The 12594-nt window shown below is 41.1% G+C and overlaps 1 protein-coding gene across 1 annotated transcript in view; it reads left to right on the top strand.

Moving 5' to 3' along the window:
- Nucleotides 1-4029: 4029 nt before the first annotated feature.
- The window catches only part of SERPINB12 (serpin family B member 12), a 16268-nt gene continuing 7703 nt past the window's right edge, over nt 4030-12594 (top strand). The window contains 10 exon segments of the mRNA XM_082418773.1: nt 4030-5727; nt 5731-5847; nt 8085-8219; nt 8981-8989; nt 8993-9091; nt 9095-9121; nt 10632-10656; nt 10659-10711; nt 10715-10748; nt 12273-12421. Of these exon segments, the coding sequence (XP_082274899.1) occupies nt 5680-5727; nt 5731-5847; nt 8085-8219; nt 8981-8989; nt 8993-9091; nt 9095-9121; nt 10632-10656; nt 10659-10711; nt 10715-10748; nt 12273-12421 (696 nt within the window). The 5' untranslated portion in view covers nt 4030-5679.

Genomic DNA, 12594 nt, shown 5'->3' with positions numbered 1-12594 from the left:
TTTTAAAACTTATATACAACTTCAAAAATTTTATTTTATTTTTTTCAACTCACATATTTTATGTTTTATGATTATAACAATAATATGTTTTCATTATAAAATAATTTGGAAAATTCAGAAAAAAAAGAAGAAAATGAATATCACCTATAATCCCACAACTAAGAGATATCTACTCAAACCTTTGCATAGCATATTTTCTTCCATTGTTTTTCCTGTATATAATGCTTCTATATCTAAGTGGATCAAATTGTTGTTTTAAAAATTAATTTTTATTGGAGTATAGTTTTTTTAAAATGTTGTGTTAGTTTCTGCTGTACAGCAAAGTGAATCAGCTATACGTATACATATATCCCCTCTTTTTTGGATTTCCTTCCCATTTAGGTCACCACAGAGCATTGAGTAGAGTTCTCTGTGCTATACAGTAGGTTCTCATTAGTTATCTATTTTATACATAGCAGTGTATACATGTCAATCCCAATCTCCCAGTTCATCCCACCTCCCCTTCATCCCCTGGTATCCATATGTCTGTTCTCTACTCTCTGTTTCTATTTCTGCTTTGCAAATAAGTTCATCTGTATTGTTTTTCTAGATTCCACATATAAGCAATATTATATGACATATGTTTTTCTCTTTCTGACTTACTTCACTCTGTATGAGAGTCTCTAGGTCTATCCAAGTTTCTGCAAATTTAACTTTTTAAATATATGTATATACACTACTATATATAAAATAGACAACCAACAAGGACTTACTGTATAGCACAAGGAACTATACTCAATATTTTGTAACAACCTATAAGGGAAAAGAATCTGAAAAAGAATATATATATATATATATATATATATATATATATATATATAAAATTGAATCACTGTGCTGTACTCCTGAAACTAACACAACATTGTAAATCAACTATACTTCAATTTAAAAAATCAAGAATATATAAACAAAATAAAATATATGTATATGTCTATAAATATATAGTTATAAAACATATATATTATAAAACATATATAAAAGTGCATAAGAAATAAGTGTAAGTTTAATGCATAATCAGCACCCAGATCAAGAAATTGAACATCTCCAGCTCCCTAGATGCCTCCTTCATGCCTGGGCCCAGCGGTGTCCCTGGGACGGCTCCCATCCGCTCATGAGAGCAGATTCTGTTCTTCCTTTTCCCACCCTGTGCAGTGAAATCTTTTTGGTAGTTTGAAATTGACCACAGTGGGGTTATTTACACAATAGAAATTGGCAAGCCCTTCAAATCACAGATTCTTTTGCCTTTTGGAGAGTCAGTTTACTGGCCCACCCTCGTCCCTATCCGTTGCTAACCATGGTTCCCCCCCGACCCCCCTGCAGGGTAACCACTCTCCTGACTTCTAAAACCGCAGATTAGCTTCGTCTGTTTTGGAACTTTATGTAAATGGAATCATACAGTAGGAAAGTTTTCACTCCACAGGACGCTTGAGAGATCCCTGTTATTACGTGTTGACTACAGTTTACTCAGTGTCTTTGGTGTAAATATTCCATCATGTGACTAAACCACAAGTTTTTTATTTATTCCACGGATGATGGACCTTTATGTTGTTTCTGAGTTTTGGCTATTATAAAGTATGACTATAAATATATTTGTGCACACAATTTTTTAAAATCTGCAAGTTATTTTGCTCCATACCTCTGAAAAATAGCTCTTACAGTTACATCGTAGTATTGTGATGATTAGATCTCTACCTTTTCTGATTTTTGCTAAGTTGGTCCTATTTGTAAGTCCGATAGATTTAGAAAGTGTGGTATAGACATTGCCATTTTCAAATTAGTATGGATGTAAAGGGATTTTTTTGATAAAGACAAGAAAACTGAGCTTAAATTTCTTGATTTGAATTGATTTGATTTTTTTTTTTTGTAACAACATATCATAACATGACTCTTACTGACCATCAAAGCTTATCATTAACGAATAAAAACAGTGTTAAGACGTTTTAAATGTTAAAAGTGTTATGTTTTTAAATTGTTTACTTGAATCCGTATTATTAGAATAACTACATTTTGATAAGCACTGTTTAAAAACATCTTCCTGAGTAATACACCTTTGTCTTTTCTACTTCATTTTATAAATTAATATCATACGCCTCTCCTTTCCTTAGACTCTCTGTCTGTAGCTGCTAAGATCGTAGTATCTGCTCTGCTAATAGAGCGTGGATTTCTCAAAGGCAGAGACTATGTCTTGTTCAGTTTAATCTTTTCTTAGGCAGTGACTAAGCCAGTGGGAGAACTTCATAAATGTTTGTTTATTGAATAACTAGGTGACTGTCAGATTTAGCCAACTTCTAATTTAAAAACTCAAAAAAAAAAAAAAAACCCAACCCTCAGAAGATGATTACCAGACAACATTTAATCAACTTATTCAATGTTCATGTTTTCCATATTTTAGAGTTTTGTATAAAGCCAGGAAGGATTTCCCTGTTCTAGATGCTTGCACAGAGTCATACGATATTCACTGCAGCTCTCAGGCGGTTCTTCTCTTACTATCCTTCTCAGCTCTCCCTTGGAAGGGGAGGGGGTGTGAAGCTACATTGTCTGTCTTGGAAGCTTAGAACCAGCCTCTGTGGTATAACCAGGTCATCACTCAGCGAACGTGAGACCGTGATAGTAATTGGAGCCAGGTTAGGGAACTCACGCAAAGCTCACAAAGTTGTGTGCAGGTTCCGTGTTCTTTATGCGCAAATGGGCAGAGAGAATTTGGGGGAGGGGCACTCTGCAGTTCACAGAGTGAGTAAGGATAGTTCTAGAATGAGAAATGAGTGCAAAAAGCAGTATATGCAGCAGAGAACAGGGACGGGCGTGGTGAGGTCTTAGCTCTGCTTTTCTCTTGGCCAGTGTGTCACTGTGTACAAGTTACCTCGCCTCTGCTGGCCTCAGTTTTTTTAGTCTTGAGAAGAAGGGAGTTGGCAAGCGTGAACAATCCTGCTCCTTTTAAAGCAGGCAGGGCGCTAATTGCTGAGGTCTGCGCATTGTCGTGCCAGAAAGAAACACCCTGCCACTCTGATGCCAGGCGCACATCTGCACCAGGGAACGAGGGTGAGGGTGTGCAAACAGCTGGGAGCAAAGCGCCGGGTGGGGATCATTCCGTCTTTTAATCCAAATCCCTTTGTTTCTTCGATATTGTATGTCTCAAGTCTTCTTTTCATAGCAGTGAGTAAATAGCCAGAATGTCCATGGCCTTCTCCTCCTTTGATACCGAAGGTTTCGATCAAATATCAATCAACCTTGGTTGTACAGCCAAGGCTTTAAAAAAATATTAGGCTACCTTTTATCCAAAATTTTATGATTTCACAAAAGCCTGTGAAATCCCCTCAACTCGAATGTTTTTTAATTTATCTGATTTCTCTACTTCCTTAGTAGACTTGTTACTACATGGTTAATATGAGCTGTTGTTATAGACAGAATGTGTTGGAGGTGAAGATACTTTTCAACACACACAAGTGTATCTTCCTGAGGTGGGAGGCATTATTGAATTTCCAGATGCACCAGGACATACGTTTCTTGGAAAACGCCTACCTGAACCTAGTTTTGACAGCACAAAATGAGAAATATGGTTATGTACAAATTTGGCAAAAAAAAAAAAAAAAAAGTGACATTAAACATGGACCGAAAGCAGGAATTCCCTGGTGGTCCAGTGGTTGGGACTCGGCACTTTCACTGCGGGGGCCTGGGTTCCATCCCCGGTCAGGGAACTAAGATCCCACAAGCCATGCTGTGTGGCCAAAAAAAAACCCCCCAAAAACAAAAAAATTGGACCAAAAGCTAAACAAGGGGAGAAAGTACCCATATGTAGCAGGCATGTGTTTGATCAGCCGATACTACACTGAGGGGCAACTAAGTAGAAATAGTAGATATAGTAGAAAGAGCACTTAATTTGGACCAAGTACAAGTGGGCTTTGATGCCTCACTTTTCTCATCTGTAAAAAGGGAGTGATAATATCTACCTTGCAGAGTAGGATTAAAGCTAACATATAAAAAATACATGTCTGGCACATTTTTAAAAAGTTACCCAATGTTATCTTTTTGAATCAGATTTTATAGACTAAAAAGGTCTATACTTAACTGGGAAGATGCTAAAGCCAGTGCATACCATTCAAGTCAATACACGATTTCTTAATGCTTACTATGTACCTTGAGTCTGGTGATAAAAACACAAATAAGAGGGCTTGCATTTCCATCTTGGAAAGTCACAATATCCATAGGCAAAAAGATAAAAGAAAGGACATCTCGTTTGAGAGGGCTAGGTCCAAGGTGAGAGCTACATAAGATTCTCTTGATGCTTCTGGAATAGATTATAGGTGGGGGGCAAGGTATCTGTCCTAAACAAGTCACTCTCTTGCTTGGGTTCACTGTCCCCTGTGGTTCTACACTGTCAAGAGAAGGTGTTAAACCTAATGACTTGTAAACCTCCAACATCTTTCAAGGTTTATTATCTCTTGAACAACATCAATAACTGACTTCAGAGCCTCACGGCTTGCAGGTTGCATATGGAATGAGTCAAAAGGAGGCGAGATTGTTACAGAGGACATGGCCCAGGACAACTGGCTGGCCATATCCAAAGTCGTAGGACATGGAGGGGAGAGGACAGGCAAAGACTTAGAAGGAAGAGGTGGAATGACGATTCCTTGGTTAACTTGACCTTGGGGAAATGGTAGCCTTTGACTTTATTTACCTGAATAAAGGCAGTTCTACAACAAAGTGGGTAGAATTGTGCTTCCCAAAAGATATGTTTAAATCCTAATTCCCAGTACCTGTGAATGTGACCTTATTTAGAAATAGGGTCTTTGCAGATACAATCAAGTTAAGATGAGATCGTGGTAGATTAGGGTGGGCCTTAAACCAATGACGAGTGCCCTTGTAAGAAAAAAGAAATTTGGACACACACACACACACTACACAGGGAAGAACACCGTGTGAAGATGGAGGCAGAGATTAGACCTATGCCTCTCAAGCCAAGCACTGCTGCCAAGGGTGGCTGGGAGAGAAGCACGGAACAGATTTTTCCTGAGAGCCTCCAGAAAGAACCAATTCTGCCAACACCTTGATTTTGGATTTGTGGCCTCCAAAACTGTGGGGCAATCCATTTTTGTTGTTTAAGACTCCCAGTTTGTAATAATTTGTTATGGCAGCCCTAGGAAACTGATTCACACCACTAAATGAAAATAGATCTCGATCTGAATCAATATCACTATCAACATCTCTGTCTAAATACCAGAAGGATGGTGACCTTAGTATTCCAGTTTTTAATAACATATTGACTGATTGCGTATGCTTGCATCTCAGGTATTTAAAATGAGAACTGGGGCTTCCCTGGTGGCGCAGTGGTTAAGAATCCGCCTGTCAATGCAGGGGACACGGGTTCGAGCCCTGGTCCGGGAAGATCCCACATGCCGCGGAGCAACGAAGTCCATGTGCTACAACTACTGAGGCTGCACTCTAGAGCCCATGCTCCGCAACAAGAGAAGCCACTGCAATGAGAAGCCCGCGCGCAGCAACGAGGACCCAACGCAGCCAAAAATAAATAAATTTAAAAAAAATTAGAAAAAAATTAAAAATGAGAACAGTTTACCTACTGTGCTCTGATCATTTTCTCTCTCTCGTTCTGTTTGTTTGCTTTAGACTGTCATCAGATTCACAATGGACTCTCTCATTGCAGCAAATACCAAATTTTGCTTTGATCTTTTCTGAAAGCTCAGCAAAGATGATTATCATAAGAACATCTTCTTCTGTTCTCTGAGCCTCTCTGCTGCCCTTGGCATGGTCCGCCTGGGGGCCAGAAGTGACAGTGCACGTCAGATCGACCAGGTGCGGATCCAGTGGTCCAGGTCCACGCTCAGAGTCAGACCCCAATCCTTCGTTGGCAGGCCTGGCTGTCCACGGCGCCCTGGGCTTGCTGGGAGCCGGGTCCGCCCTGGAGCCTTCATTTATCTCCTTGCCCTGCTTCCTCTTCAATCCAACCATCCTTCCAGGCTCAGTTAAGCCTCCACCTCCTTTAGGACGCCCCCCTCCCCCACCTCACCAGTCAGACAGCTGTTCTCATCATTGCTCTGTCTCTGCCTGCATGTCTGGTGTTTTTTTCTCTCTATAGTTATTGATACCAATATTGCCAGTAATTTTTAATATGTGCATGTGTTTTCTCTCTCACTCATTCCATTACATAAAAATGTGTTAAGCACCAGTGGTGCATCCAGCGGCTAAAGACCCTGGTGTCCTCCTTGACTTCTTTCTTTCTCTCTCACTTCACACCAACTTTGTGAGAAAGGCCTGTTGGCTTTTCTTTTGAAATATATCCAGGACTCTGGCACTTCCCACCACCTCCCTGAGGTCTGCCCCTTCTAACCTGGATACGCTTCCTAATGGGCGGCCCTGCTTCCACTGACAGTGTTCTCCACCCAGGTGCCAGAAAGATCCTTTAAACGGAAGTCAGATCCTGTTTCCCATCAACTCAAAACCCGGACTTCCCATTTCCCTAATGATGAAGCCCAAGTCCTTTCAACGGCCCGTGAGAAGCGGGGACCTGAGTTCCAGATAACCTGGTGACTCTGTCTCTCCCTCCCCTCCCCTCACTCCCATCAACTCAAAACCCGGACTTCCCATTTCCCTAATGATAGAAGCCCAAGTCCTTTCAACGGCCCGTGAGAAGCGGGGATCTGAGTTCCAGAAAACCTGGTGACTCTGTCTCTCCCTCCCCTCCCCTCACTCCAGCCACACTGCCCCCTCCTCCTCTCTTGGGAAATCCACACCCACTCCTGTTTTAGGGCCCATGTTCCATTCCCTTTGCCTGTTGATGGTCCTTCCCCCAGGTAACTGATCTATAACTTACTTTCTCCTTCAGGACTTTGATCAGGGTTTACCTTCCCAGTGAGGTTTACTTTGATTTCTCAATCCAAGGCTGCATCCTGGCCCCCAACATTGTAAGATTCCTTCTTATCCTAGCTGTTTTCCCCACGTGGCATTTTCCACCTTCTAACATGCCACATGCAGTAATTAATTACTATGAAAAACGACATAGTTTTTCTATGCCTCCCCCACTAGAATGTAATCGCCCGGAGGGCAGGACTCTTTGTCCTAGAACAGAGCTTGGCTTATAGCGCGACCCAATACAAATTTGCAGAATGAATGAATGAAAGTGACAAGAACAACTCCCCAGTAAACCACAGGCTCCTGAGGCTGGTTTTACACTTCCCTGGATCTAGCCCAGAGAGCAGAAGTTAAGTATGAACACAGCCGTGGTCCTTAATATGGAGGAGTGAATTATTAGATTGAGGCCGAATGTGTTTAGGGTCATTCTACTTTATTCATTTACTTTGATTTGATGTGTTATTCCATTAGCTAAACTTGACTAGACTGTGGTTGGCATCCTGCAGGCCAGGTTTCAGATGTAGGCACTTGGGTGTCACCTGCCAGCAGACCTACCCTGAGTGGTGCCAGAGGCCCCCCCTTGTCTTCCATCTTTCTGCAAAGCTCTGGATAACTTGTCTTTTGCTTGATTGATTTGAAACTCTAGATCAGTACAGTCTAACACAAATATAATTTGAGCCACATATGTAATTAAAAATATTTTAGTAGCTATACTAAGGAAGTAAAAATAGGTGCGGCTAATTTTAATAATATATATTATTTAACCCAGTAGCTCCAAAATATTATCATATCAACATGTAATAAGTTAAAACATTTAAATGAGATATTTTATGTTCTTTTTTTTTCATACTAACTCTTCAAAATCTGATGTGTATTTTACACTCACAGTCCATTCAGGCTGGTTCATAGCCACGTGTGGCTCTGGCTGCCTTGATATTCTTTTAGTTTGGTTACATTCATTCTTAAATGCAGTCCCAGGGGAGTAGCATTCCACTTACTTCCTCTCCATTCCACCTCACAGCCCTAGTCAAAGGAAACATGCACCTTTCTTTAAACTGTTGTTGAGCGTTTTGTTTGACTCTGTAATCATTGTCATTGCCACATGATAAAAATGTTTCTGAAGCTGTTCAGACTTCCTGCCGTTTGTAGTGTCTGAAAGACCCCATACCATTCTCACGCAGGTACTACACTTCAACGAAGTTTCCCGAAAGGAAAGCAAAGAACCGGGTCCCTGTCTGAAAGGAGAAAAACAAGAAGGGCGTGCTGACAGCTCTCTGGAAGGGCAGAAAGAAAGGACAGGGTCTCTGGCTCTGCAGGTGAGAGCCACCAAGAACTCCTGCCCCCCCTTACAAACATCTCCTCTGGGCTGTCCTATACTGGGTCACGGTTCTTAACCCCCAGCATTAGGTCCTGGCTGTCCTCAACAGCAATATCCATAGTAATAATCCCAAACGACCCACAATTCCTTTCTGATTATGCATCTTATAAGTGCTTGTCCGTAAGCTAGTTTCCTAAAGAGTACGATCTAGTATCTTCTGCTCGGGATAAAGAAACTTAGCTCATAGGCTCAGGACTCACCTACGTTTATAGGTCACGGGTCCCCAGGATGGAGCATGGTTGAGGATGAAGGGCCGTGAGAAGGGGGAGCAGCGACCCCTTACTCTCTCTCTCCACTTTTGCCTATTTTATTTCATGCTGAAATCTGTACTGACACACAAGGCTTTTATGGGTTGTCTTATACCAGGAGCAGTAAAGATATTCTCCAGGTTATATATCTATCCCTCGATGTTAGGAAGTTTAAAAAGAGGGTGGAGAGATTATCTCTTTCTTGAATCTTTTTGAATACAGAGAAAAACAAGGCACACTGATCTAAAATATAGTGTGCATTGGGGAGCCCCCAGATGTATATTTCCTGAATGATCTTGATCCCAACGTGGGAGCCAGGATGGGGACCACGTCTCACCCTCCATCCATCCCTCTCTTCTTCTCAGCTTGCTCGCCCACGTGGTAACCAAGTGAAATGACAACCTGCTTTAACTCTTGTCGTAAGATCACGTTTTATTTCTTCTATTATTAGGCCAAGTCTTAAAAGGATGAGAGTGGACTGCTCAGGTGCTACTTCGGGCAGCTTCTCTCCAAATTAGTCAGGATCAAAGCTGATTACAGCCCGAGTATTGCCAACAGGCTTTAAGGAGAGCAGGAATTCCCAATCCGTCCGGTGAGTTAGGCATGACCGGTGATTAAAGCTACCATATAACTTACTACTTAAAAATCAGCGAGGAGCTGGATTACTCACCTGCTGTCTAGAACACAAACCTCTGACAGGAGGATGTGATGACGGGATGCCCAGGACCCACCTCTTTCTCTCCCACGCCTTCTGTTGCCCTCCTCCCAGTTTTCAACTTGAACACTTTAGAAGGTCCCCTGAGTGGAATAGGGCAGGGGAAAGAGGGTCACGTGACCCTCTTCGGAGCACGTTTGGGTTTGGTAACGGTGTTCTCTCTGACCTTGACAGTCTTTCCCAGTCAAGGTGCCTGGTAGATGCACTTGATGTGGCTCCTCTTCTCGTTACTCCCTCCCTCCCCTCTCAAGGCACTTCTCTAAAGTCGTCTTTTGTGCCACGATCAGGCCACCTGCCTATGAAATTGTACTCATTTAAGAAGACGAGCGGCGTAGCCGAAGGAGACTCCGTTTGGAGCCAAAAGACGCAAGTCTTGTCTCCGTGGCTAAAGGCTTTATACCTAGAGCAAGATGCCGCCGACTCTGGGCTTCAGTTTCCTCTCTCGCCACTAGAGGGAGCCACATACTTAGCAATAAGAGGGAGCCACATAGCATACTTAGCACATACTTAGCATACTTAGCATACACGAGGGGGCTTGACCAATGGCAAAGGTGGGATACAGAGGGTTAGGGCTGGCTTAGTGAGGGGCGGGGGAGGAGGGGGACGTCCCTGATGGTGGCCCGGTTCGAGCCCTGCTTGGGGAAATATCCCACATGCCACACCGCATGGCCAAAAAAAAAAAAAAAAAAAAGAAAGAAAAATGACGGGGGTAGCGTACTTTGACCAAAATTAGTATATTCTCTTAAAAATGGAAACGAGATTTTATATGCTGTTTTTTTTTTAAAACTAGCTTTATTGAAGTATAAATTCATATAACATACAACTCACTTATTAAAAATGCACACAGCAATGGTTTTGGTATATTACATTAAAATTTTTTAAAATCGTGGTAAAATATCTATAACATAAAAATTGTCATTTTAACCTTTTCTAAGTATACAGTTCAGTGGTATTAATTACATTCATGTTGTGTAATGATCACTCTATCTATTTCCAAAATTGTTCATCACTGTAAATAGAAACTCTGTACCATTAAGCAGGGTTCTAATACTTAAAAAAATAAAGCATTTTACAGCGAAGTCTCTAAAGTTACTTGCTATTTGTCTTGTGATGTCTCCACAAATGGAACGTCCAAATCTGGTAAGAAAGGTTTGTGTCGTTTTAACGATGGACTGCTCCACGAATAAGCATTTTATACCCTAAATTATCACTACAGCCACTGAAATGTCTCTGGCTAATTAAGATTGGGGATACATAGAGACCACATGCACCCAGTGTAAATGACTAGACACTTCTTTCTCATTAGGCTTCTCATGACTGCCTCACTCCTAACTATTAGCATAAGTATGATTTTATTTCACTATTTCCATTTATTCCAATTTATCAGGAATACTCAGATGGCGTGATTCAATTTTACACACGACGACTGAAAAGGTTGTTTTCCAGAAAGACACTGAAAAATCCAGGTAAGAGATTAACTTCTGGGTGGAATCTCAATCCCAAGGTAAGAAATAACCCAACACAATGGAGGTGGTATTCTTTTCCATTTAAAAGAAAAAAGTCAGCCCAGCTTTTCAGATTGTTAGTCTGTTGGGACCAGATGCTCACATGTGTGGATTGGGTCCAAAGCTTGTTTTGCACGTGTCACAGTTAAAATGCTTAGATACTATGGTTTATTTCTGGTCCTTTGCTCCATCATGAAGGTGAGATGCCTTTCAGCCAAGCACAATGCCAGCAGGATGTCAACTATTTCCATTTTTAAAAAAGGGTCAGTAGAAAAATGGTGAAGATAATCTAGTTATTCAGAGGGAAATGGAAATAATAAAATCCTAATTCTTATCAACTTTTCACTACATTTATAGGTGTTTTCTTAGTGAAGGAATGATGGTGTTAAGTGGTGGAAATTTGAGTTCAACATAAATGGAATCATTTTTTAATATGAAACTGCCCTGTCTGCCCTTTCCTTGGGGGAGGCACCCAAACTCCAAAATTATTTCTCCTTACTTCTTCAACAGTGCACAAAAATTGCCCTTCCTTCAAGGTTCCATTCATTTGCCAAAAGGAAAACAGGTTCACTAAAAAAATTCATACCAAGGCATGAATATCTAGTTTCTTCTTAGTTAGTTACTTTCGCAGCATCCTTCAAGTGTAGTTAATGTCAGCATCATCTATTACTATGGGATTTGAGTGTAAATCTCCTTGAGGTGGAAGAGTCTTCTCATCTTAAGGCTGAGGCGTGCATTCAAGTACATGATGACATGGTATTTTGAGGTGGAAAAGGATGAATACTGAAGATGGACCATTGCCTGATAGCATGGGCTTTTCCAGTCTGCTGCAGGGCTGTGTTCTTGCAGAAGGAGCCCAGGGCTGGGCCAAGAGTGGGAAGGACCCTGGATTGATCTCAGCCAGTTTTGCTACTTTTTGGCTGTGTGACCTCACATCTCATGGGCTGTAGTTTATTCTTCTATAAAGAAGGGATAACAATACCTTATTTCTCATGGTTGATGTAAGATGGAATGAGAGAGGGCATGTGAAAGTCCCTACAAAATAGGATTTATATAATGGCTAGTACATATATATGCATTTTTGTTTATACGTAAGCATATTAACTCTGCTGTGATGAATGCTTGAGATAGGAAGTTTACACAGTAGTTTTTTTTTTCTCGAGGAGATTATAATAAAATCAGGTGGCAGGATCTACACTTTGAAAGATCAATCATGACATAAGAAGTCTGATGACAATTCGATCCACAGTGATATAATCAAGAAATTCTCTCAGTGACAGTGCCCTGAATTGGATCCCCCTTGGGGATGAGTAAGAGGGTCCTTCCCCCATCACTCCCACTCTCACCTCTACTTTCACTCCACCCAGGACTAGGGGTGGTTTAATTTTATTGGATTCGTTCTTGAATGAGACATGCTCTAGCCTTGGGGATATTAAACTGCATTAAAGAAAATCTGGCTACATGATTACTTTTGCTATAATTCATATTTAGGATATTCCTTGGAAACTTTCTTTTTTTTTAAGGTAAAATCAAGGAACTCTGTAGCAAGGGTGCTATCAACAATTCGACCATGCTGGTGCTGGTGAATGTTGTTTACTTCAAGGCCAAGTGGGAAAAATATTTTGACTGTGAAAACACAGTTGATGCGCTTTTCTCTCCAAGAGAGGTACTGTACTAGAGCACACAGTTTTCTAGATATTCCACTCACAATTTCCACTAAGAGTGATTGGCAGTATGTATACTCGAATCTAAAACTTAGGTCTCTGGGTTACAACTTACATTTATAATAAGAGCATTTTGTTATTGAATATCCTGACTTCTGGCTCTAACTCACAATATTTTTCT

The sequence above is a fragment of the Balaenoptera physalus genome (genome assembly GCF_965194825.1).
Source record: "Balaenoptera physalus genome assembly, chromosome: 12".
In the NCBI taxonomy this organism is placed as follows: Eukaryota; Metazoa; Chordata; class Mammalia; order Artiodactyla; family Balaenopteridae; genus Balaenoptera; species Balaenoptera physalus.
Note: the sequence above shows the minus strand (reverse complement) of the source record. Positions and strands in the feature narration are given on the sequence as shown.